General features: G+C 39.0%; 1 protein-coding gene across 1 annotated transcript in view; it reads right to left on the reverse strand.

The window, feature by feature from the left end:
* CFAP46 (cilia and flagella associated protein 46) overlaps positions 1-26,731 on the reverse strand; it is a 3,596,153-nt gene that overhangs the window by 433,150 nt on the left and 3,136,272 nt on the right. Inside the window, exon 56 of the mRNA XM_044056880.1 lies at positions 17,738-17,773. Within this exon, the coding sequence (XP_043912815.1) occupies positions 17,738-17,773 (36 nt within the window). The remainder of the gene's footprint in view (positions 1-17,737; positions 17,774-26,731) is intronic.

A 26,731-nucleotide genomic window follows, 5' to 3' on the forward strand; every position in this document is an offset into this window, starting at 1 on the left:
TTTAGGATGGAGAGATCGAGGATAGGGCACCAGGTGCCCTCTTTTCTCAGTACCAGAAATAGGCTGCAGTAGAAACCTTGGCCTATCTGTTCTGCAGAACGTGCTTTACTGCCCTCATAGACAGCAGGGAAAGGATTTGCTTTTGAGCCTCTGCCCACTGATTTGGTGGCAGATCTGGGAACCCTTTTGGTGTTGGAAGGGTGTGGAAGAAAAATTTGTACCCCTGAGACACAATGTTCAGAACCCAGTTGTCCTTGGTAATGGTGGCCCAGGTGCTTGAGTGAAAGGAGAGTTTTCCTCCTAGGGGTAAATGAAGGTGGGCAGAGGGAGGGGGTGGAGGAGGTGAGTCATTGTGATTTCTTACCATAAGGGGGTGGCTTAGAACTCCCTGGCTTTGAAGTGGAGGTAGTCCACTGCTAACATCTCTGCATTCCTTGTGGCTGCTGTCTGTGAGGGGGGTTCTGTTTCCATGGGGCCCATGCTGGGCTGGTTTACTGGGAGCAGGAAAAGACCAGTGTTTGGAGGGGCAATACCTGCTGAACCTAGGGGGCTGGATCTGGAAGAAATCCTTAACGGTTTGCATAGATTTTGCTTTTTCTTCCTTATTTTTTAAGACCTCTTCTGCCTTAGTGCCAAATAAGTTATCTTTGTGCAAGGGGGCATCCAACAATTTAGATTTGACATGGTCTGGCAGGGGCTGTTCCTTAAGCCATGCATGCCTTCTAATGACAGATCCAGTGACTGATGCCCTGCAAGAAGCTTCTAGGGAATCAAAACCATGGTGCAAGGTGCGTTTAGTTACTTGACTTGCAGAATGCATTAACTCTTGTAAATCTTTAGATTCTGCCCAAGCTGGAAAGGAAAACATTTTTTGTTTAAGGAGTTCCAAGGTATGTTGCTGAAATTTCAGCATATGGAACTGACAATTTAGTGCCCTGACAGCAAAAGTAGCTGAGGTGTATATGTTTTTACCCCATCTGTCCAATGCTCAGGAATCTCTGTCTGAGGGGGTGGGATTCTTAGGAGAGGTTGCTTTAATCCCTTTTGGCCCTTGAGAAATGATCTCAGGGTCAGCTGTAGGATTTTTAAAAAGATATTTGCGTGAGTCAGGGACTCGGTAGTACCTGTCTGGTTCTCTGGAAGCTGGAAGAAGGGAGTTAGGAGTCAAGCTGGATTTGAGGAAAACATCTTCAATGATATCCAGGACTGGGGGGATGGCCAAGGGTCTGTGTTGTGGAAGATCTAGGAATTCCCTGAGTCTCTTTTTAGACTGAGGGTAGTTTTGACTCTCCCATTGGAAATGCTCCCTTAAAGTATGCAGGGTTTACCCAAAGGAAAAATCCTCTGAGGGAGAAGCTGAAGGAATGGAATCCTCTGCATCAGAATCCTCATAAGTGGAGAGGGGTTGCATGTCTTCATATTCAGATGCATCAGATTCATCTGACTCTTGTTCAGACAAAACTACAGAGGACAGATCTCTTTTCCTTTTGGAAGGGGTAGCTTGGCTTCCCCTGATCAGCATGATAAGACCTTCCACCATTTTAAGTATTTGAGACTGAGGTAAGGTAGCAGGCGTCTGAGAGTGGGTTGTCGGTTTCTTGGGTGTGGCTCGTACCCTGGGCCTAAGAAACTCTGTCATTTTTGAAAGAACAGTAGTCGTGAAAGAAGATGTTGGTTTGTGCTGAGATTCAGTAGTGCAAAGGACTTCCTCGGAAGCCGGTGCCTGCTTAGCAGCTCCGGACCCATCCAAGGTAGAGGCGACTGTAGGACCCTTAGTCAAAGAACAGTTTTGTGGCATACGAGACTCCGATAGGGTCTCGGTAGGGGCCTGCAAATTAACAGAAGTGGGCATCAAGGGGCTGCAAAAGCAGCTCACTAAGTACGGGAGAACTGACGACTAGCTTAACGGAAGTGTCATCGGTAGGTCTGAACCTGTGCGGTCTGCCTCTGTCTTTATCTTTAAGTTTTTTCAGAAGATCTGCTGTCAGATGGCTTACCAAAGCCATATTGGAATTCAAGGACTGTAAGCGAAAATATTTGGCTACAATAAGGGCCCAACTATGGATAGTTCTGACGTTGAACAAAGCACAGAAGCAACAATGGGAGACGTCGTAGTCTGGGCCTAAACAAATGATGCAGTAAGAGTGGAAGTCTCAGTGTGGTATTTGCTTTCCACAGGTGAGACAATTATTAACTTTGTCTGACATCAGTTAGTGCAAGAAAAAAGGATCCCCAATGGGGTATTTAGCTTTAGAAGACTTCAACTTCAATTCAGTAGAGGAAAACTCAGGTAGCGGCTGACCGGCACTCATGCGAACTGCTTCTGCTTCGGGCTCCACGGCAAGAAAGACTGATGTAATGGTGCTGGCTGCCTTACTTTTTACTACTGACGACCTGACATCAGTCCTCAAGCAACAGCAACTGATGCAGAAATACTAAGTCTCTGGTTTTCAGGCAGGCAGAGGGCTACCCTGGCAGGGATAACCCAAATGTGATGACTGCAACATTGAAACACGAAGAACATCATAGGCTCACAGGTAGGTACTAGGCTATCAGCCCTGGGGCCTATATAAGCCTAGCCAAAAAGGTTCCCTGGCTTTCGCCACCCAAGAAAATTATTTTCCTGTGCCCCTGTCAAGCAGTGCGACAGAAGTGATCCCCGGAGTGCATTTTCTATTTCCCATCCAGTCGTCAAGATTTTTCTTAAAGAGGGCCATTGAGGAGCTTTGCTTGACATGAATGGGTAGTTTGATCCAAGTATGGGAAGTCTCTGGGACAGGAATCTATCCCTCCAGCATGTTCTGTTTATTGTGGTGACAAGGTTTAGGTCCCTAGAGCATGTGGTTCGGAGAGACTGGGATTTTTTAAGTGTAGCATGTCCAACAGCTCTGGGTTTGACATAGCTTTGTAAGTTAGGCAGAGATCACCTCTGAGTAGGCGATATGTGACGGGGTAGAGCTGGAGTTTTTTTAGACGGTCTGTGTATGGCATCTGTTTGAGGCCAGTAATCCTCTTAGTGAGCTATTTCTGTGGCCTTTCCAGTTGTTGTAGGTGTCTTGTGAAATACATGCCAAATGGGGCATTGTACTCTATAATGGGTCTGATGAGTAGAGAGGAACAATGACCTCCTTTTTTCTAGAGTAGAACCCTTTTGTGATGAGGTGTGCCACGTAGAAGGATTTCCTGACTACTGTGGTGATGTGGTTATCAAAGGAGAGACTACAGTCCACCTGTGTCCCGAGATGTCTTATCACACTTTCAGTGTTTATTGAGCTACTGCCTATGTGGTAGTTCATGGGTACCGAGATTTTCCCAAAGGGGATGACAATGCACTTCTTGGCATTGAGCTTGAGGCCATGACTTTGACACTAAACATCTGTCTCTGTGAGGCCCTTTTGTAGAATGTCTACATCATTAGGTGATTCTATTACGGCTCCCAGTTTGCAGTCATCTGCAAACCTTGTTAGCCAAAGACGTTCTGTGTATTCCTGCACTTCAGAGAAGTAGATGCCGAACAGGAGAGGACCCAGTACCGAACCTTGTGGTACTTCACTCGTCACTGGTCTGAAGTCGGACTTGGAGTCGGCTACTTTTACTGTGTTGGTTCTGTCAGTGAGACAGTTGGCCACCCATCTTGTGACATAGGGATTTATGCTCAGTTTAGTGAGTTTATCTATAATTCCAGTGTGGGGGATGGTACTGAAAGCCTTCACGAGATCAAGATAGGCTGTGTGCACCACCTTACCCTCGTCTATGGCTCTAGTGACTGCTTCAAAGAAGTCAATCAGGTTTAGCAGACATGATCTACGTTTTACAAACCCAAACTGAGTGGGGTCCAGGGTTTGGAGGTTACCTATGTCTTTGTTTATAAGCCCCAAGATGATACTTAGTCGCAGGAGAACTGTACTTAGTTTTTTGCTTCTTTTCCAAAGGGACATTCGCCGTAAATATTTTAGGGTTCGGACCCTTGCCTACACTCAACAAGCATAGTGGGAATCTCCTATTTAACAAGGATTTGCAGAACACCCCTTGGAACTTTCAGAAATAATCATCCGCAGTTCCTCTAAACATCCAAAATGGATGCCTGCAGAGCCTATGGGGACATGCAAGAAGCCGGACCTATGCCGATCTCCGAAGCGGTCACTGCAGAGGAATCTCACTGAAAAACTGGGTGGTCCTCCGGGCTTTCAGTAGCCTTGAGAGAGACTTTAGTTGGAGGTGTTACATCAGAAGAATCCAAGTGAACTGTCTTGGTTGTCTTCTTCATGGACAGCTGACCCTCAGGTCAACACAATTCCAACATAGTACCTTGAGCCAACAATTTAAGACACTGGTTCTGTAGGTAAAGAGCCACAGAGGAGAGCCAACTATGCAAAGTTTTTGGGACAAACGCCTGACAAACAGAACAAGATGTATGGTCATGAGAAGCACCTAAGCAAAACAAACCTTTCTCATGACGGTCCTTATGGGAAATCTGTCTTCCACACTGGCATTTCTCCTTTCTGGATAGCATGTAAATCAACAACCACCATAAAGTAAAATAAGAAGAAAAACCCCGGTGGGGCACTTATCTGAAAATGGATTGGCAACTAGCAGATGAAAAGTGTTCAGACCGATGATCAGAGATGGTGTTGGCAAAGAAGTTCTGAGGTTGTACGTCCATATGTCACCTTTATGTCCTATGTCATGCATGGGGAGCATACATGTGACATACGATGTCCCTATTACAACCTAAGGCTTTGGTATGTTGGCCGGACATTGGGCTACCCTAGGCAAGGGATCCTTACTGTAATGAATACTGTAACAGTGAAATAGAAGGACATCCAAATAATTTTCCTCACAAAAAGAAAACGTTCCTCATACTTTCACAATTAGTCAGAAGAAACTTTCACACAGTAGCCTGACAATTCAAAATTCTGAAAATCAAAGCTGCAGAAATACACTATTTTCCCGAACTAATCAATAATCTTTCCATTTTCATCAGAAGGAGTAGGGCAGGAACTTTCTGTTTATCAGCAGTATGATTAACAAAAATTATAGCTGCTGTGCTAGGATTGGGAAGAGTATACAAAACCTTAAAAAGGCTGAGTAAATTTATACATTCTAATCTAATCACCTTTTTAGGGGCAGCAGACTGGCTATTAATAAATTACAGGCAGAGACACACACATCCTCCAAAATTGATCAAACTGGAGAAATTGGTGGAGCCATAAATTCCTTTTAACACAGCTCATAAAATTTCTAAGGGACTGAGAAACTGTAGTGTACACCACCCTCTTAAAACACTGACACATTCTGGCAATAGTGTCAAAGTGAGAGGAGCCCAAAAGGAACAATCAGAAACTGACCTCTCCACTGAGTCTGAATCAGAAAACTGAGGAGTAAATCTGTACCTGTCCTTTTATCTTCATGTCCAGTGCCAAAATCAAGGATCTCTTCAGGAAAAGAGGTTTCCTTTCTTTTACCAGAAAAGCAATAAATAAGAAGAATAGAAAGCATGAATAAAACCTTGAACCCGACATAGTAAACTATTCCTGTACAAGGAAATCTGAGGAGGAGTACATACGTTTCATTTTTTTTGTTCTTTTTGACAGGAAAAAAATGGGGACGACAGTCTAATAAATGGCAGCAGCAGGTTCCACAGGGATGGGCACAAAATCCTGACAAAAAAGGGAAGCGTTCCCTATTTCCCCTCCTGGGAGTGACAATAGTGGCTTTCCCTTGCCCAGGGAGAGGATCTCAACAGCTACAAAGGATATGGCTAACCCCCTGTCCATAGTGGCTGTAGGTGCTACAGTAGAGGAACCGGGGTAAAAGGTTTGTTGTCTGAGATGCAACAAATGGCCACAGCAGACACCCACCTGCAGTTGAGACAATTTGCTAGTCTACTGTGGTGGCAAAGGCTGTTTCCTTAACTTTTTCTTTTTATCTAGAAATGGACCAACAGTGTGACCAAAGGTCTGTTTGACGGTCAAGCTGTAAATGATTCCTCTATCCTGTGGAAAACAAGCAATCAGAGCTGGAAAAAATTTAAAGTCTTTAGAAGTCATGTTTTTCAAAGAAAAAGCACAGTAAAAAGCATTTAAACAATTTGCCAGTCCCCACAAAGTAAAATAAACACGGTTTCTCCCAGAAATCTCCCCCTCCTAAGTTAAATCTGACCAAAAATCAGAAATCTCTGTCACACCTAGTGGTCCCACGCCAGCACCAAATGAGACCACCTTTAGGCACCTCTCCAAGGCAAACCTACTTCATTTTGTAGAACACCTATGCAAAATTCACAACAATCCCTTGCAAACTGGACCAAACTGAGAAGGCTGCCAGATTCACCTCTGACTTCTACCTCCAGCTGGACAGTTGCATACATAAGTCATTACTCATTCTGCCAAAGTGTAACAGTAAATTCAGGAATAATGTTCGCTGGTGAAACTCCTATAGTAATCAACTGTACAAAAGAAGAAAAATAATGAAAAATTGCAAGACATCTCCATCTCCCTACATCGAGACTACGATGAAACAGGATTGTGGGATCACAGGACCACAGGAGGTTATTAGGCTAATGGCCCTAGGGCCCTTACAAGACTAGCTAAGTTCAACCCGTGTTCCCAAGGGTGTCCAGTTGAAGCAGATACTAAAATCAGCACCTACTGCCCCTGTCCAAGAGGGACACAAGTGGAACCCCTGGAGTGAATTTCCAGTTACCCATCCAACCATCCAAATTATGCTTAGCACCAACGAGGGGCTTTGTTTAACATGAATAGGAAGCTTGTTCCAAAGGTGAGGCAACCTCTGTGAGACAAATACGTCTCTACAGCAAGTTCTGTTGATGTCACATACCAGGTTAAAGTCTTTTGAGTGAGTAACCTGTGTGCCATTTGACTTGTGAATGTGCAGCATTTCCATTAAAGCTCGGTCAGAGATTGCTCTATATGCAAGACACAGGTCGCCTCTGAGCAGTCTGTGTGATACAGAGTAAAGTGACTGATTTCAGTGTGTCCACAGAAGACAGATCTTGAAGACCCCGAATTTTCTTTGTAAGGAATCTTTGTGGTCTCTCCAATTGCTGCAGGTATTTGGAAAGGAACATACCAAAGACAGCGTTGTACTCTATTATCGGTCTGATGACGGAAGAGTACAGGGGGTTATAACCCCTTTTTTTCTGGAGGCAATGCCCTTACTTATGAGATGAGCAATATAAAATGGCCTTCTTAGCATGGTGAAGACATGCTGATCGAAGTTAAGGTTGCTGTCGACCTGTGTGCCCAGATCTCTTACCACTGACTGTGTGCTTAGGGTATTGCTATTGATGTGGTAGTTTGCAGGAGCATCACCCTTGCCGAAGGGGGTGATAATGCATTTTTTTGCATTAAGTTTAAGATCATGACTTTGGCACCAGTCATTAGTCTGTGTAAGACCTTCTCGCAGGATGTTGACATCGCTAGGGGTTTCAATGATCACTCGCAGTTTGCAGTCATCAGCAAACTTTGTCTGCTGCAGTCCTTTAGTTTTAGCCTGCACTTCAGAGAAGTAGATTCCAAACAGTAGGGATCCCAAAACCAATCCCTGTGGAACACCACTGGTTACGGGTCTGCTGGAGGAGGTGGAGTCCCCTATTTTTAACCATATCAGTTATTGCTGGAGGAGGTGGAGTCCCCTATTTTTAACCATACGAGTTCTATCAGTGAGCCAGTGTGCAACCCACCTGACAATATATGGGTTCATACCCAGCTGGGTGAGTTTATCAATGATGCCTGAGGGGGGATTGTGTCAAAGGCTTTGGCTAAGTCTAGGTAGGCAGCGTGCACAGATTTGCTCTCATCCAGGGCTTTGGTAACTGTCTCGAAGAAGCCCACCAAGTTTAACAGGCATGATTTCCCCTTGAGAAAACCAAACTGGGTGGGGTCGAGGTTTGGAGATTTCCTATATCTTTGTTAATAAGGTCCATGATTATTCATTCCATTGTCTTGCAGATAAGGCTGGTCAAGCTAATGAGTCCTTGGATGCACCCTCTTTGTGCAAAGAGATAACAGTAGCCGTCTTCCATTCTGGTGGGATGAAGCCAATACTTAGGCAGTGATTAACAAGCGTGTCCAATGGTGATGCTAATTTCTGTTTTCACCCATGTAGAACACAGCCCATGATGTTGTCTGGTCCCATAGAGGATGTGTTTTTGGCCTTGGAGTGGGGGTTTAAGACCTTCTCCACAGAGATATTAGGTGGGGGACAGGTGTTAAGGATGCTTTGGGGGTATATGTCACAGGGACAGAGCTGTGAAGTTTTCACTGAACCTGTCAGCCAGCAGATTTACTATATCCACATGTTCTGTATATGTAGTACCATTAACTACGAGTTCAGAGGAAATCTGGGCCTTACCTTCAAGGTTAAGGATGCAACTAAAGAATGCCTTGTAGATATCCTTAGTTAGGGAAGCTAATTTGGATTCATAGTTAGCTTTGGAGGACTTCAATAGGAGTCTTATTTGCTTGTTTAAGTTGAGGAGAGAGTGTTTCCAGTTTTGAGACCGTTTCTTCCTACTCTTAGAAATTTCTTTCATCTACTGCATAGCCTATTAATGGCAGTTGTCATATTGTTGTTGGGTATTTTTAAATTGGGAATTTTGTTCTTGTAACATTGCCTAAAAAAAGGCATTATGGGAGTGGCAACAGCCTTAACCAGTTATCAAAATCCCAGGGGTGACAGATGAAGACCATCTCTGGCAAAGCATCGAGGTCTGTCGATCATGTCATCCCAGGCTGACAGATACTGGATTCCCTTTGAATGACACCAGAAACTAAGCCAATTGTCGAAGTCAATCATTTTTTTGTTTGTACTAAGGTATCATCCTAGGCAAAGGTAAAATGCTGCTTAAGGCCAGGGACATACCTGCCTGAGACACACAATCAGAGAGATCAGTCATGTCTCTCTTCATACGGTCCAGTGAGGTACATCTCAAGTTGTTCGCACCAACATGGACTATAACGGAGTCATAACAGTGCCTATTGCTGAGAGATTTGGGTGCGTGTGTGATGTGGAGGATTCTGGAACCTGACAGACATATGACCATGATTTTTCCTTATCCAACCTGGTGAGAGGGACATTTGTGTGTCTGAGTCACCTATGGCTAAGATGTTTGTTTTTGTGTTATGCCTTAGGGGCTTGACTGGTGAAACACTGGTGTGTGATATATTATGTGCACTATGTTCTGCAGAGGATTATTATGTGAATCGTGTTTGTGTTTGGTAGGTATCTGATGTTTAGGTAAGCTTCTGGTAAGGGCCACTGCATATGTAGATTTATGTGTTGCTGGTTTGGTAGGTGCAAGAGGTAAGGTGTGCATGCTGACAACCTGCTTAGTATCAGATGAACTGACTGGCGAGTGAGAGAGCCTGAATTCTAGGTTCTTGATATTGATGCAGCTCTCACATAATGAATTTGTGTGGACTAGAAGAAGTGCGTTGTCAGTGTACATGAGGTAATTACTACATTGCTCCAGGATGCCCATGCTGACCAGGCTGGCTAAAGAAACTGTGGGAAATTGTGCATCCATAATGCTAGGTAAGTTGATGTGGTCAGAAAACAGGGACAGGACAGGAAGGATCAGGTAAAGTAGAAAACAGAAGAAGTGGAAAAAAACATATGAAGGGCTAGTGGATAGGATCTATGGTGGTACCTCAGGAGCTTCGCTGAATGTATCACCTGTCAGTGAGGGACAATCATGATAACTCACAGATGGCGCACCAGCAGAGTGCTAAGGGAAAATGTGCAGGCAGAACTGTTTGCGTCTATAATCACCAAATGGTGCCCACCGCTACTCGGCAGTGAGTGATGTGCAAACATGCGCAAACCTGCACATATGCAGTGCTTATGTAGAAAATGACAGCAATCTGATTTAAACAAATTAACCAATGAAAAAGCTCAAAACTGAGGCCTATTCCAACAACCTTCAACCAGATTAGTTCAAAATGCACACTCCTGCCACTAGGGTGCAGGGGAACACTCTTCAACAAAAGATGACCTGGTTTAGTGCTCATCTTATACAAACAGAACTAGAATCAGCAGATCTGAATCTAGTCTATGCTACAGCAAAGTGCAACAATTTCAAGAAAAAAAGTTAAAATAAACAGTGACACGGTAAAAATGCCATTCAAAAGTGCAATATACAGTGAAAATTTTTACTTAAGTTTTGGAGAGACCACTAGATGCCTTGGATTGAACAGATAAATACAGAAGAGCAGTAGCTGGTTGCCAAACTCCATGCAGCTTTTCTAAAACAATCGCAAACCCGCAAATATTGTGCTTATGTAGCAAATCAGAGCAAACTGATTTAAGCAAATTAACCAATAAAAAAGCTCAAAACTAAGCCCTGTTCCACAACATTCAATCATATGAGTTTTAACTGCACACTCCTGCCACTAGGGTGCAGGGGAATCCTCTCCAACAAGAGATAGCCTGGTTTACTGCTCAACAGAACTAGATTTAATAGGTCTGAATTTAGTATATGCTACAGCAAAGTGCAACAATTTCAGAAAATAGACAGTTCAAATAAGGAGATGAAATAAGCCTTCAGCCAGCAAAGGGCAGAAGCTACCCTCTTCTCTCACAAGAGTGTAGACACATATATTCTTAATGTAAAATAAATGGACCAGTGCCCAAGCACTTAAACCAGAACTAAGACATTTTTAGAATAACAGACATACACTAAGCCTTCAACTATCAATTCCCAACTTATAAGGATGTAAGTTACCTCTCCTGCCTCAAGAGTGTAGACCACAAACCTTCTTAATGTAAAACAACTGGCCTGAAGGCCAAGTGCTTAAAGCAAAACTAAGAGGCTTAGAATAACAGCTACAATTTAATCAGGCTACTAACGGGCAGTAATAAATGTAGCAGAATAAATGCAATTGAACACTTTTAAGAACAAGCAGCAAAAGCAAAATAAAACAAAGTAGGAAAAAACACAAATACTGCAGTGCAATTTAAATTAATTGGGAAGATACCGCAAGGTTTAGAAACTATGGGTGGGCAATCTCAAATGATCTCTGTACTCAGTGAGAATAAGCTGATAAGATGGGACTGGGAGGAGTGTCCAAAAATAGATTTATAGTAGGGGTGGTCAACTCAAAAGCCACCAAGTGTAAGAATACAACTGTTGAGCAGGTCGGTGGGAAAAATAAAATGCAGACAGAGATCAGCAATATTCAGGCACAGTACAGCAAGCAAGCCAGACTAGCAATCCAGCTAAACAGAGTTATATCTAGCTAAATGAAGAATGCTATTTCTCAGCTCCTCCCACTAATTAGCTGATGTTACTCACTGTTTGCAAAGTAATTCTTTGTTAACTTTTATTAATGACCCTTGCTAAGACCTCTTAAATCTCTAACAGAACAGAAAACTTAAAAGAAAACAAATGTAATACAAGAATAAGATATAAAACAGAAGTACCCAAACCCTAAATGAAAAACTTCAATTCAAAATAAAATGCAGACAGAGATCAGCAATATTCAGGCAGAGTACAGCAAGCAAGCCAACCAAGCATAGACATATTTATTTATTTATTGCATTTGTTTATTGGGAGGAATTTAAGATAGTTCAAAAATTCCATCCAGTTTATTTTTGAGAGTGTAATGCAATGATGGGATCTGTTAAGTAAGTTAGTTGTGAATTTGGCATTTTTTTGTAGCACTGTTCAAGCTTTTGAGGAGGTTGCTGTGTAGGCTTGTGAGGATAGGACCAGCGTATACGAGTGTTGGTAGGAGATAAACATGTGCAGAAGATTTACAACCTAGGGCAATGAGAAATGGCTTGGTTCTGTATAGAGATCCAAGTCTTTGCTGGATTTTCTTTATAACACTATCTGGGTAAATATCAAACTTCAGCTTATTGTCAACTGTTGTTACACAAAGCAACTTGGTGTTGGAAATCTGTTCAAGTTTAATATTTTTAGTAATTTAAGTTTTGGGGATTGGTTTTAGAGAAGAAAAGTATCAGTTTAGTTGTTTTAGCATTAAGTGTAAGGTAAGCATTAGCTATCAGCTATTCTACTGCTAAGCAGGATTCATGAATAATGGTCTGTTGCTGTTAATTATAGTGGATGAAGAAGTGAAAAGTGTAAAGGTTATTTCTGCATATTTTAAATAACAAGGGGCTAATAATGGGCTCTTGCGGGACAACTAAAGAAACTGTGAGGAAAGAGAAACATGTTTTGCCACTTTACTGCTTAGGTGTAATTAACTAGGTATCGCTTGAGACAATGCTGTGTCTGAAAAGTTAAGTTCTACTAGGATTGGAATCAGTTTTGGGTGTGGAACAGTATCAAATGCCTTGGGGTGGTCCAAAAAAGGCTGGTTTGCCAGCATTATGATGTTGATTGACATTGTCTAGAAATGAGAACAGAGCAGTGGTGGCACTATGATGGGGGGGGGTGGAAAACATGCTGGGTAGGTGAAAGGAAATGATTGTTTTGTAGATACTGAAGGATTTGAGTGGGCAAACAATGCTCCTATACTTTTTTGAGAAGAGGAAGTATGGCTATGGGTTGGGAGCTGCCTAGGTCAGTAGAGTTTCCTCATTTATGTAGTAGTTCGATGAATGATTGGTTCCATATTTTATGGGTTGGGAGATACCTAGGGCAGTAGAGTTTCCTCGTTTATGTAGTAGTTCGATGAATGATTGGATCCATATTTTATGGGTTGGGAGATACCTAGGGCAGTAGAGTTTCCTCGTTTATGTAGTAGTTCGATGAATAATTGGTTCCATATTTAATGGGTTGGGAGATACCTAGGTCAGTAGAGTTTCCTTGTTTATGTAGTAGTTCGATGAATGATTGGTTCTATATTTTATGGGTTGAGAGATGCCCAGGTCAGTAGAGTTTCCTCGTTTATGTAGTAGTTCGATGAATGATTGGTTCCATATTTTATGGGTTGGGAGATACCTAGGTCAGTAGAGTTTCCTCGTTTATGTAGTAGTTCGATGAATGATTGGTTCCATATTTTAGAAACATTCAACTCGGTAATGGATCTATACACATGCCACTTTAATAAACTCTACCTGCATGTTATCAAGAAGTTGGTTTCAACTTAAGAAGTTTTTTGATGGATGCAGCAGAAATATTCTTTTAGTGAAATGTGTTTATTTGAAGTGAATTTTCTGGTTTATCATAGCAAGGTTGTGAACCCAAGGATCTACCTAGTGTGGTTGCTGTGTTGAAAAAGTGGCTGTTAAAGGGGTTTTCTATAGTACTGTTAGAACTGGGTATGTATCACTTCACCTAAAACTCATTTCACCGAGACCAAATCACCTAAAACTCATTTCATTGACAAGTAGTACTCTAAGGCAATTTAAAGGTATATGTCCTTTTCCCCGTTGTAGTGCGATCCTGGTGTTAGTATATATATTAAGGGGGTGTGGGGGCACAGCCCCCCACCTTTCTATTTGGCTTTTACCAAATAATGTAAAACAAAACCAGACAACATAAAAACAAAATAAATGGGGGGCTGCAACCCCCACACCCTCCTAACTATATATACTAACACCAGGATCACACTATAGTGGGGAAAAGGACATATACCTTTGACTTGCCTTATTGTACTACTTGTCAGTGAAATGAGTTTTAGGTGAAATGAACTTTAGGTGATTCGGTCTCAGTGAAATGAGTTGAGGTGAAGTGATACATATCCGTTAGAATTATATGTCCTAGGACTAGGTAAGGTTTTTCCTGCCAGAGTGAAGTTGTTGTTGATGGTGGATCAGGAAGTTCTGAATGTTACATAATTCTTTTTGTTTTGTTCCACAACGGTTTTACTTGGCTCTGTAGAAAGCAGTAGGCCTGGCAGTTTGGAAGACTTTTGCTTTTTTACAAGTTTTGCTAAGCTTTGTCCTCAAGTCACATAGCTTGTTTAGTGGCATGAGTTTGCCAGGGTGCATATTTTGTCTTTATGCATGTTTTCCTAAGTAGTGTATGCTCATTTAGCAAGTTTAAGAAGATATGATTAAAGGTGGTAGCAGCTTCATCTGTGGGTAAAAGTTTGAAGCACTGCCAGTTAACCTGATGAAGGCATTGGAGAAATGGTGAGCACTGTATTTCTTAAGGTTTCTGACTTGCTTATACTGATGATAATTTGTTGGTCTGTTACACTTTCTAATGATAAAGATGGGGTGACAAACCCCTAGAGAATCAGGTAGAGTTCTTGTTTGAGTGATTTTATTGAGGGTATGCAGTCTAAGACTGATGTAGAGTTATTGGACTTGCAGTGCCTGGTTGAAGTGGTGATGAGTTGACTGAAATTATAAAGACTGAGGGAAGTGCTGATAGAGGTTTCTAGTACAGCCCAATTTATATTAACATCATCAAGTATGAGTGTTTCTAGTGTCAAGTTTTTTAATAATCAGGATAGAAGTTCTTCAAGTCTAGTGTGGTTATTTGGGGTGATATATAAACCTACAATACATGCTGCTTTATTTGGGGTTAGATGAAGTTGGGTGATTAAAACCAAAGAAAGAAGTCAGGAAGTTGGGCAATTAGTATTTCTGCATTGTTAAATTTTGTGATGTTATCTGTGTTGAGGCAAAATTCAAGATTATTATGTATTATTGCTATACCACCTCCCCTTCTACCTCCTCGATCAAGTGTAAACGTATTATAACCAGAAGGCAGGACTTCTTCATTGAATATGTATAGCTTGGGACCTGTTTCTATGAGAACAAGATCATGTGGAAAGTGGAAGCTTCAGCTATTTTGTTCCAAACACTCTCAATATTTAGGTTAAACAGTTTTAAGGAATTTCAATTAGTGGGCCTCTGTAAGTATTGGCTGAATGCAGAAGTATGTTCTGGAGGGAAAGAAGTTATGTCTTTTGGGCCTCAACACATTGTGTTACTGTATTATATTAGCCTAGAGCAAAAGAATAAAATAAGTTCAGATTGTTCTGAAATTTGGAATAAGTAAATAATGAATATTCTCTGATCATTTTGTTCAAAACACAAAACATCACACAAACTCATTGGTGTTTGCCATTTATCACCACTTAAATCATCTAAAAAAGTGATCCCAAATGTAAACCAATTGGTTACACTGGCAAGTAATACAACTAAAAAAAACTTTTATATATTTTTTAAACAGTTTGGCAAAAAAAATAATTACTAATCATTGCTAAAAAATGTAACCATTATTATTATTATTTTGCAAAACTTTTAATCTCCCAACACTTAGGTCAGAGTTATAGAAACTCTGGGAACAAAATAAATGATGGGTGGATGGAACAGACTCAGACTGTCTTTTGGGTGAGTCTGTTGTATGTCTGCTTTTGGGATGTTTTCAGTGAACCACTTAATGCACAAGGACAAAGATGGTAGAAAGTTTCTGTCAGAAATAAATGGTGGGAAGATGGAGCAAACACAATGGATGAGCCTGCTGTGTGTATCTTTTAGGAATATTTCTAGCAAACCCGTTAAAACACAAGGGCAGACATGTAGAACATTTCTGTCTGAAATAAAAGGTGAATAGATGGAGTAGACACACTGCTGTCAAGGAACTTAAAAAATACTATTAGCAAATGCATGTACTTAAGGTTGCTACAGATTCCAAAAGAAACTACAGTCATTTTTCAGTTACGTCAGAACATTAGGGAATAATGTCCATCAATGCCTTGAGTTCATCCATAATCATAATATCACCAATTTTGTCACCAAGGATACAGATAATACATTAGCAGACATATTTTGTGTTAACTTTCCTCCTATCCACACTGTTGCCCCCACTATCCCTGAGAGTTTATTTATCCTAAAATCACCTTGGCACAAGTCTTAGAATTCCTGTCGAAGGTACAAATAATACTTCACTGGGACCGGGCAACATACCAGCCTGCATTCTTATCAGTGCCAAGTGTGCACGTCTGAGGATCTACTTACACTGCTCAACTGCAGCCTATTTACAGTGTTTGTTCATGATGCCTGGAGAATACCTGCTGTGTCTTCCCTACACATGGGTGGCCCCTCTACAGACCTGGGTAATTACAGTCCAACACAAAGCCATGGAATGTATCATAGCAAAACTAATTTATTTAGACATAGGCAGCTTAACTGATCTAGACCCCAATAAGTTTGGTTTTGTGAAGGGCAGGTCTTGTCACCTTAACCTAGTAAAGTTCCTTGAAATGGTCAGAAAGGTTACAGCAGTGGTCAGTCTGTGCATACTGCTTATCTTGACCTGACTGAGGCTTTTGACAAGGTTATTGTAAGCCAATACATTGTGACTATCCAACAGATCCCGAGTTTTTAAAGTTGCTGGTTCCCTCTCTGAATGTAAAATTGCAACTAGTGGGGTACTACAGGATTCGGTCCTGGGCCTTCTCCTGTTTGCCAGTTATTCTGCAGACATCCACCCAATATGCCAGAAGTGTGGTTGACCAGGTTTACTGATGAGTGTAAATTGGACACTGTAATCCACTGACAGAAACAGCTCCAGCAAGGGATAGAATATGCACATGCATGTTGCATCCAAAACAGTCTCAGACTAAAGGAAAAAAGGTGCAGCACAGTAGTGTTTGGCAGAAAGGCTGCTTCCACCTCATCTGTTATACATAGCACTCCTATTAAGGCAGATACAGTCATGAGAAACCTAGTTACGTAGGCAGTAACCTCTTATCTCTGTTCATCCAATGCTGAGGAAAAAATGTTACGAGTTTCACAAAGAATCCATGTTATATGTAGATTGTAAGAAAGGCACCCACTTCTTGAAAGAGACAAACATGAGATTTGCTCTTTCCATGAGGAGCTGATTAAGACTCTGTCACTGACAGAATCTAACCGAGCTTGCTCACTGACAGTCTGCTACTCAGTTCTCAGGAGAAGGGGACTGTAACTCAAACATGCTTAAACCTGTGAAGACAAGGATAATGACACATATATATGTTACATAATATATCTATAGGTAAGTGATACTTTCAGAGTTCCAGTTCATCTTATCCCTCAGTTGCTATCATGTTCTTACAAAATACTTTTTTTTTTGCAGAAGGTATAGATAATCTCTCACCTTTATTCAGGATTATTATGTTTTTGTAATAAAAACAGTGCCTTAACCACATGCAAAAGCTAAAACTCAAATAATGGTGAACAATCAGAAGGGTGATTTTAGACCATAACACCAAATATATAAGCAATGTTTAATTCAAAACCAAAACCAGACTTCTGCATATATGTTTTACTATTATGTCTTGTTATGGAGTTTCAAACCAGAATCCTACATACAGCCTGCTAAAGTGTGTTTAGATACGAAAAAACAACAGAAAAGCATGCAGTTATTTGTTCTGTAGAGATTAGTACATTTTCAGTACATTGAGATGCTTTAGCAAGTTTAGGCATTAAGCAATGATTTGGTTACATATCCAAAAAGGATCAACATTGCTTTAGAACAGGGAATGTAGTCTCTACAAAAAGAAAAGAAAAAGCCTTGAACCTTGCTATCCCTCACACACTAAGAAATATTGCCACGTGAAAAAGGGATCCCTTTTACTCACAGAAGAAAGATTAAAGTTTCTTCCAGAACACATCAGTGCCAAAGGTTAATATGACAACGTTGGACCTGATTAAATTAGCAAGGAAATAATAGTTCCAAACAAGATATACCATCACATTGTGAGAGAAGACGGCAAGTTCTATTTCATGTTTTATAATTATTATTTCAGTAAATACTGAATGTTAAAAAGCTTTGACATTACATAGCCTAAAAGAGATAACTTACCCGAGTCCCTTGCCTCGTGATAAGGATCAACAATATCTGATCAGAACTGTTAAGGATAAACAACGTATAATGATACATCATTTCTAAAATTAGATATTACTTATATTTTCATACAAACATGAACTCTAAATTTAAAAATCACTGAGAAGGCACAAAGTTTAGGATGAGTTGTTCTCCCTAATAAAAAATAAAACCCAGGAGTTTGAAAGACACTGGGTGATATATTAATGCTATGCAGACAATAATCAACTATTGTAACATTGTTAAATAATAAAGGCAAATTGTACATTCATGATTTAAATTTGCCTTACCAAAAATGGCTATTTTGTAGTTGCCTGTAGGCTTCTGAGAACTGACAGTCTAGTACATAAAAATGGTATATTACTAGAATGTTTATCTTAGACTGCTAGGGCCATGTGAAAATATCTGGCAGTATTCATGTCTTGCTTTCTGTTAGCTGAAAATTGTGCCTGAGTTTGATCTGTACAGTTGTGTGAGGCTACCCACTATCACAAAAGATTGTCAAATACTTTATTAAAGCTGAGTAAAAGTCTGATTTATTTTAATAACTTCATCTATTTAGTATTAAAAATACAGAGTCCTAACATCTGGAATATAAATAGTATAGTAGCTGATAAATGGTCTTGTTTCCTGCATCACAACTGTAAAAACAGAAAACAACGTAAATTTCAACTCAACAACAAGAAATGCATTTATTTAGCCAAATCCATTACTTATGAGAGCAGAGGAAACAGGAGAATGTGAGACAGAATTCATAACTGGCAGTATGTGAAATGAATAAGAAGTTATACTACTCAGCAACAGCTCCTCGTGGTCCTTCAGAATGGTGCTAGCAGCAGAGAATCGAAAAAAATGACTACTTTCAAGATATAAGTATTGTTTTTGCTGTTTCTACCTGTGCGACCTTCCATTCTTGCTGAAAATGAAGTTAAACTGCTAATTTAAACTGTATTTAGCATTTTTTATTACCTGCACTTAAGTTAAAGTTTGTTTGTTTAATTTAACTGTTGAGGCTGCCCACTCAAGTGCGCTAGCCTGTGCATTTAATATGCTGTTGTTTTTCTGCATTTTCCTGTTGCTTTCTTGAAAAAAAAAAATAAATAAATAATATCCTTGTTTCCCGCCTTTCCTTGGCTAGAATAGTCCCCTATACAGGCTTTGCTGTATTCTGGACTTTGGGATATTTCCTGTGTTGCCCATTACCTTACTTGGATAGAAGGAAGTTTCTTTGCTCACCAGTGGAAGTGGGGAGCCTTGAGCAGCCTATCTGTCCCTGAAGGAGTGACCTCAGCACAAGAATCTTGTAATAATTGGCTGTTTTGGGCCATTTCTAGCTCTTTGAAGTTCCCTGCTTAAAAATCCACCTGTGAGCGTTTTTTTCGCTTATACTACTCAGCAACAGCTCCTCGTGGTCCTTCAGAGTGGTGCTAGCAGCAGAGAATTGAAAAAAGCGACTACTTTCAAGATATAAGTATTGTTTTTGCTGTTTCTACCTGTGCGACCTTCCATTCTTGCTGAAAATGAAGTTAAACTGCTAATTTAAACTGTATTTAGCGTTTTTTATTACCTGCACTTAAGTTAAAGTTTGTTTGTTTAATTTAACTGTTGAGGCTGCCCACTCAAGTGCGCTAGCCTGTGCATTTAATATACTGTTGTTTTTCTGCATTTTCCTGTTGCTTTCTTGAAAAAAAAATATCCTTGTTTCCCACCTTTCCTTGGCTAGAATAGTCCCCTATACAGGCTTTGCTGTATTCTGGACTTTGGGATAGTTCCTGTGTTGCCCATTACCTTACTTGGATAGAAGGAAGTTTCTTTGCTCACCAGTGGGAGTGGGGAACCTTGAGCAGCCTATCTGTCCCTGAAGGAGTGACCTCAGCACAAGAATCTTGTAATAATTGGCCATTTTGGGCCATTTCTAGCTCTTTGAAGTTCCCTGCTTAAAAATCCGCCTGTGAGCGTTTTTTTCACTTATACTACTCAGCAACAGCTCCTCGTGGTCCTTCAGAGTGGTGCTAGCAGCAGAGAATTGAAAAAAGCGACTACTTTCAAGATAGAAGTATTGTTTTTGCTGTTTCTACCTGTGCGACCTTCCATTCTTGGCTGAAAATGAAGTTAAACTGCTAATTTAAACTGTATTTAGCGTTTTTTATTACCTGCACTTAAGTTAAAGTTTGTTTGTTTAATTTAACTGTTGAGGCTGCCCACTCAAGTGCGCTAGCCTGTGCATTTAATATACTGTTGTTTTTCTGCATTTTCCTGTTGCTTTCTCGAAAAAAAAAAAAATATATATATATATATATATATATATATATATATATATATATCCTTGTTTCCCACCTTTCCTTGGCTAGAATAGTCCCCTATACAGGCTTTGCTGTATTCTGGACTTTGAGATAGTTCCTGTGTTGCCCATTACCTTACTTGGATAGAAGGAAGTTTATTTGCTCACCAGTGGGAGTGGGGAGCCTTGAGCAGCCTATCTGTCCCTGAAGGAGTGACCTCAGCACAAGAATCTTGTAATAATTGGCAGTTTGGGCCATTTCTAGCTCTTTGAAGTTCCCTGCTTAAAAATCCGCTTTAGCGCGCTTTTGCGTGAAGTTGCTCTTAACACAGCATCGGGCAGCGCCGGTTAATCTAGTTTAAACTATTTCTGACTCCGCTAAGTCTACTCTTCAGTTTTCTTTCAATCTATACAGTTTATTCTCTATCTAAAAAGCCCAGCACTTGCTCCTAAAGCATTTTTACACAGGTAAAGCACTCTTAAAAAAGAAAGAACTACATCCACCTACAATCCCCTTGAATACCCATTTCCCTATAGGTCCCTTCTGACTCAGTTACACAGCAATCCCTTACACTATTCTAGCATGCCGAAGGGTCAATTACTGGCGTCATCTCCAGTTCAGCTGGTGAATCTGGGAATCTTGAGGCAATATTACAACTGCCTCATGTACACAGACAACCCTCTCCTCCTCTCAACAAATACAAATATATGTGAGAGATGCGACTACATAGCCAAACTGGAGGCTGAGCTCTCTCGACTCAGTACTGGCAAAACCAGTCAGGAGGAGAAGGTAACCACACACACCACAAACCCAGTCTCACATAGACCTATCACAACTGCAAACCAAACACATAAACACAAAAAAACATACTCGGAGGCTCTAATTAAAAATCTACCAAAACAACAGAGGCCTCCAAAGCAGACATCCAAACAACCACTACCTCAAAACATAGCACATGCAACACATAGTTCACAAAGTCAGTGTGCCAAACAGTCACAGCCCTTAAGGCCAAACAACATGCCTGATACACTTGTAATAGGTGACTCCATAGTCAGACACACTGACGTCCCGCTCACCAGACTGAACAAGGAAAACGTTACAGTAAGCTGCCTGTCGGGCGCTAGAATCCGCCACATAACACAAGCACTCAGGTAACTCCAAAGCAAGTACAAATATGACTCAGTCATTGTCCATGCCGGTGTGAATGACCTGAGACGTACCTCCCTAGACTACATGAAAAGCCCAGGCCGGTATGACCCTGACCCTGAGCAGCATCTTACCCTCACCAAGAATGATACCACAGTACAAAGACAAAATGATCAGCTTTAACAATTGGCTCAATTACTGGTGTCATTCAAAGGGGATCCAATGTCTGTCTGCTTGGGATGACATGCTTGACAAGCCATGCTGCTTCGCAAGGGACGGCTTGCACCTGTCACCCCTGGGCTTCCGGATATTGGCCAAGGCTCTTGCCACCCTCATAGTGCCTTTTTTAGGCAAGGCTCAAAAGACAAACCCGCCTCCCTAGAAAACACAAGTGGAAAAAAACTAAGGGTAATGCTGCTCAATGCTAGAAGTCTAAACCTCAAAATGCATGCTCTCGAAGCCCTCCACAGTATGAAGAACATCAATGTCTGTGCAGCAACTGAAACCTGGTTCAAAGCTCCTGAGCACACCCCAGCACTACCAGGCTATAACTCATATCATCACAAAAATGCCAAAAAAGCGATGCCTTCTAACTAACACTGTTTATTAACTTTAAACGCAAAAGTAAAACACGTTTTTCGTTCCGCTAAATTGCGAAACTTCTTCAGAAACAATTCTCTACTCACATAGACGCTTATATTTATAATTTCTTAGGTATTTCCTACTGAAATGGTGCCAAAAACAAATCAATTAACAATTTGAATTACTTAAAGTTGTCTTAACCAAAATGTACGATGCTCTAAATTGTATTTACACACATGCACATTTTAATAAAATATATTTTATATATATGCATAATTTTAAATATCTATATATATTTTTAAATGATAAATGTCTGAGATTCAAATTTATGTGCCTGCATTTTGATTTGAAACGTTTTCACTGTTCTGAGAAGTTTGGAATAACTCCTTGTGTGCAAATACAATTTAGAGCATCATACATTTTGGTTAAGACAACTTTAAGTAATTCAAATTGTTAATTGATTTGTTTTTGGCGCCATTTCAGTAGGAAATACCTAAGAAATTATAAATATAAGCGTCTATGTGAGTACAGAATTGTTTCTGAAGAAGTTTCGCAATTTAGCAGAACGAAAAACATGTTTTACTTTTGCGTTTAAAGTTAATAAACGGTGTTAGTTAGAAGGCTTCGCTTTTTTGGCATTTTTGTGACAGTCTGGTTCTTTTTCGAGTGCTTTTTGGAGTTATTTATGCCATGGAGGATGTTTCGTTCCAAACTACACCGGAGATTTTAAGGAATGAGACTGGTAATGCTGTTAATATTACAAACGATAACAGTACGAATGAAGGAGATGCAGTCAGTAAACTGACTATGCTGATTCAGTTATTATCACAGAAAGTGGAGTCTATTAGTGAAAAACTAGAAAGAGTAGTTTCATCTCAGCAGGCGCAACAGGACCGAATGGTTAATACTCAGACTTATGCAGGAGTTTTGGTGGAACCTAGCCGAATAGAAGAACAGGACCGAAGGGTTAAAGATCACAGAGTGGAGTCTAATATGCCAGTGGCAACGAATAGGACACAGCAAAGAGTAGCATCGCAGCTGCAATCAGGTACTGTGCATAATCTTGAAATAAACCAGATGAATGATCATAATAATGAACCAAGACCTCTCGTTTCTAACGTAGTAGGTTTTAATACCAATGGTCAAAACGGCATTAATACTACATCAGTAGCGCTACCATTAAACACAAATATGAACAATATAAATCAAAATAATGGTAGAGAAAACACACAAATGCCGAATTTAAAAGACTGGCTTATATCACCCATTGGTTTGTGTAGAAATGAATCAAATGAACAAGTTTTGAATAATACACAAAACAATAATACAGTCCTAGTAGATTTGTTAAATGAACTGGATACATACATGTTAAAGCATAAAAAGTTAAACTTGGAAATAGAATATTTTCAGCAATGTTTAAGAGAAGAAATTGTGCCTAAAGGACTAAGAAGCTGGCGATACCCAACTGGTTTAATAACAGGATCTGATTTTCACAAAGATCTCATTAATATGTTCAATCAGCATGGTTTCCAACTGATGCAGACCATGATTAAACATTATTCATTCATAATAAAAGATCTGGATGAGAAAATAGAGAAATTGGACATCATAATTAAGCAACATGCAGACTTCTTGAGGTACAAATATGAATATGTACGAGTGTTCCAAAGTATAGAACAACACATTGACAAAATGAGAAAAACTAAAATTAAGAAGTTAGAAAGAGATAGAATGCAATATGAAAAAAATCTGGCATATCCTTTGCCCCCCACCCAACCAAATTTGGCCTTATAAGACTTCGAACAACTCTTTTCAGACCATAGGAGATAGTAATATTATTAATAATGCTTCTGCAGTGAATAATTCTAATGGTCTAAATACTGGCTCAAATCCAGAAGCTGAATTAGCAGATTGGGCAGAAAATCAAAATGAGAACACCCAATTGAGGTGGTGAACGTTTAAGAGGTGGTAATAATAATAATAATAGTAATAATAATTCTGGAACTTCAGGAAATAATATGCAAACGCACAATATGAATAACAACCAGGGTTTTCAGAATGTCCCGAAAAAGAGGCAATGGAACAACAAGAAAAAGAATCAGAACAGAAGAAGATGACAGAGGAGAACTGTTTACATAAAGGACTTGTGATGATTAATAATAGTCAAAATGATTTTATTGTTTATAACTTTTCTTCTTTTCATGTGTCACAAGCTCTGGTTGATATTTTATCTAAGGGTTTAACATTTGTACCATCTTGTAGGATGAATTTAGCAGATACTATTTGCGACCTTAAACTTTTTGTTAGGAAATTGAATTTTAGAACTTTATTTGGAGGGCAAGATGGAACTAATAATGAATTTAGGGTCGCAAGCTGCTATAACCCACCCCTTCACAATACATTCTCTAGTTTTGAAAGAACTTGTGAAATAGATCTTAGAGAATTAAATAAGAAAAAAACATAATTTATAGATAATTTATGTGAAGAGGAAAGACAGAGCCTTGATTGTCTGTTAAAAGACAATATACGTATAATGAATCCCGATACGGGAGGAGGCCTGTTTTTTATGGACATGCCAGATTATTTAAAACATATAAGGGATATTTTGTCAATAGACGCATATGAATTAGCATCTTGTAATGAATATAATAAAGCCAATCAATTTATTAAAAGTTTAATTAATTATTTATTGAAGCTAGAATTGATGTTCATTTATTCAATTATTTGATGATAATAGCACCTAAGGCACCTTGTATTTTTGGAGTGCCTAAAATTTATAAGAATTTACAAAATCCCCCATTCAGACCAATAGTTGATGGAAGAAATTCTTCCACATATGCATGTGCTAAATTTGTTGATTCCATCCTGAAGAAATATGTAAAAAAAGGAAAAATGGATTTTAAAAGATTCTTGGATGTTCTTAGAGAGGTTGAATATATTTCCATTTAAAGAAAATTATAATTTTTTTAACTATAGATGTGAAAGAATTATATTCCAGTATCCCACATACTCAGGGAATACAATGGGTTACTACAAGGATGCAGCAACAGCACGCTTTAGAATCGAAGATATCCTTAATTCAGGAACTATTAGATATAATTTTATCTTATAACTTTATAATTTTTGATAAGCAATATTATATCCAAAAGAAAGGAGTGGCAATGGGATCACCATGTGGTGCAAGGTATGCAAACTTAGTAATGTCATTTTGGGAAAATACATACCTTTTTCCCAATGGTTTGCTTCAAAATATGGTGAAATTCTATGTAAGGTTTATTGATGATATATTTTTAATAGTAGAAGGATGTACAGAAATGGCATCAAATTTGGTTGATGAAATGAATCATTCGACTGATTTTTTGAACTTCACATATAACTTGGATATGACATCTATTTCTTATTTAGATGTACTTTTGATAAAAAAATTATGAAAAACAACAGTATGAAACTAGTATCTATAGAAAACCAACATATTCAAACAAGTTTTTGCATTACTCTAGCGCGCACCCTTCACATCAAAAACGTTCAGTGTTAAAAGGACAATTTGTCCAAGCAGCGAGAATGGTAACAACTGATCAAAAATTTCAAACTGAATGTAGTGTTTTAAAACATATGTTTCTGAATAGGGCATATCCAGAAGAGTTAATAGAAAAAATAATTACCAAAGTAACATCTAAAAGAATGAATGGGATTTATACTGCTATTTTAACAAATAAAACTGAAATATCTTTCAGTGGATTAAATGAACATGAACTCGTACCCCATTATCAGGATTTAAATGATTTGCAGAATGTCCTCAGTAATGAATTTAGTTTGGCATGCATTTATAACTTTTGTTCTGATTACATGCATATAAGGGAGATTATATTTAAAAATTGGGCTCTGATTAATGGGGACAAGACTTTGGGCTTTGACATTCAGACAAAACCAAAGATAGTGTGGAGAAGGGCTATTAGATTTAAACAAATGTTCCAAAAACAAAAATATCCCTATATAAAAAATGTAGGAATGACACAATGTGGTAACTGTTCAATTTGTCACATAGTAGAGATAGGTAGGAGTATTGTGGTTAATGGATATAAAATAAATATTACAAGAAAATTTAACTGCATAACTAAAGGGGTTTTATATTTGGCTCAATGCCAGGCCTGCCCATGTTTCTACGTGAGTAAGACGGATAGAAAATTCAAGGAGAGGGTATTGGAGCATTTAAGATGCATAAATCAGTACAAAGAAGAAAATGCTTTAGCAAGACACACAGTAATGTTTCCCAGTCATAAGTTCAAATTTAAAATTATACAAGTAAATCAAGATGAAAGAGGTGGACCTGTATCTTTAATGCTTGAAAAAATTGAACTATTATGGCAGATTAGGCTTAATGCCTATATGTACCCGGGCCTAAATGACAAATGCAATATAATGTGTCTGTTAAAATTAAAAAGTCAAATGAGATAAAGATTTATGTATCATGAATTTATATTCATATTTAATATGAACCTTTTTAATTTTTCGAGTATTTTTATCATATATGTATTCATATAGTGTAATTATAAATTATAAATATGATCTGATTTGAACAGTTATCAAATTTATATAATTTTCTGATATTTTTGATATCTTTGATATTTTTGATAAATTGGGTGTGTTGTAAAATTTATGTATAGAATATTATAAATCTCTGACTGATTAAAAACGTAATTCATAATGACTAGTGCATAATTTTATTTGATTTTAATCTTAATTTTAATAGAAATAGTATTACCATGAAATCTATGAATTAAGGGAGTGTGTGTATATATATGTGTATATATGTACATATATGTATATATATATATATTTAATGGGTATAAACACATACACATATGATGCACATTTTAATAAAATATATTTTATATATATATGCATAATTTTAAATATATATATATATATATATATATTTAAATGATAAATGTCTGAGATTCAA

Source organism: Protopterus annectens, chromosome 14.part0, assembly GCF_019279795.1.
Source record: "Protopterus annectens isolate FY-2018-M chromosome 14.part0, PAN1.0, whole genome shotgun sequence".
Taxonomy (NCBI): domain Eukaryota; kingdom Metazoa; phylum Chordata; order Ceratodontiformes; family Protopteridae; genus Protopterus; species Protopterus annectens.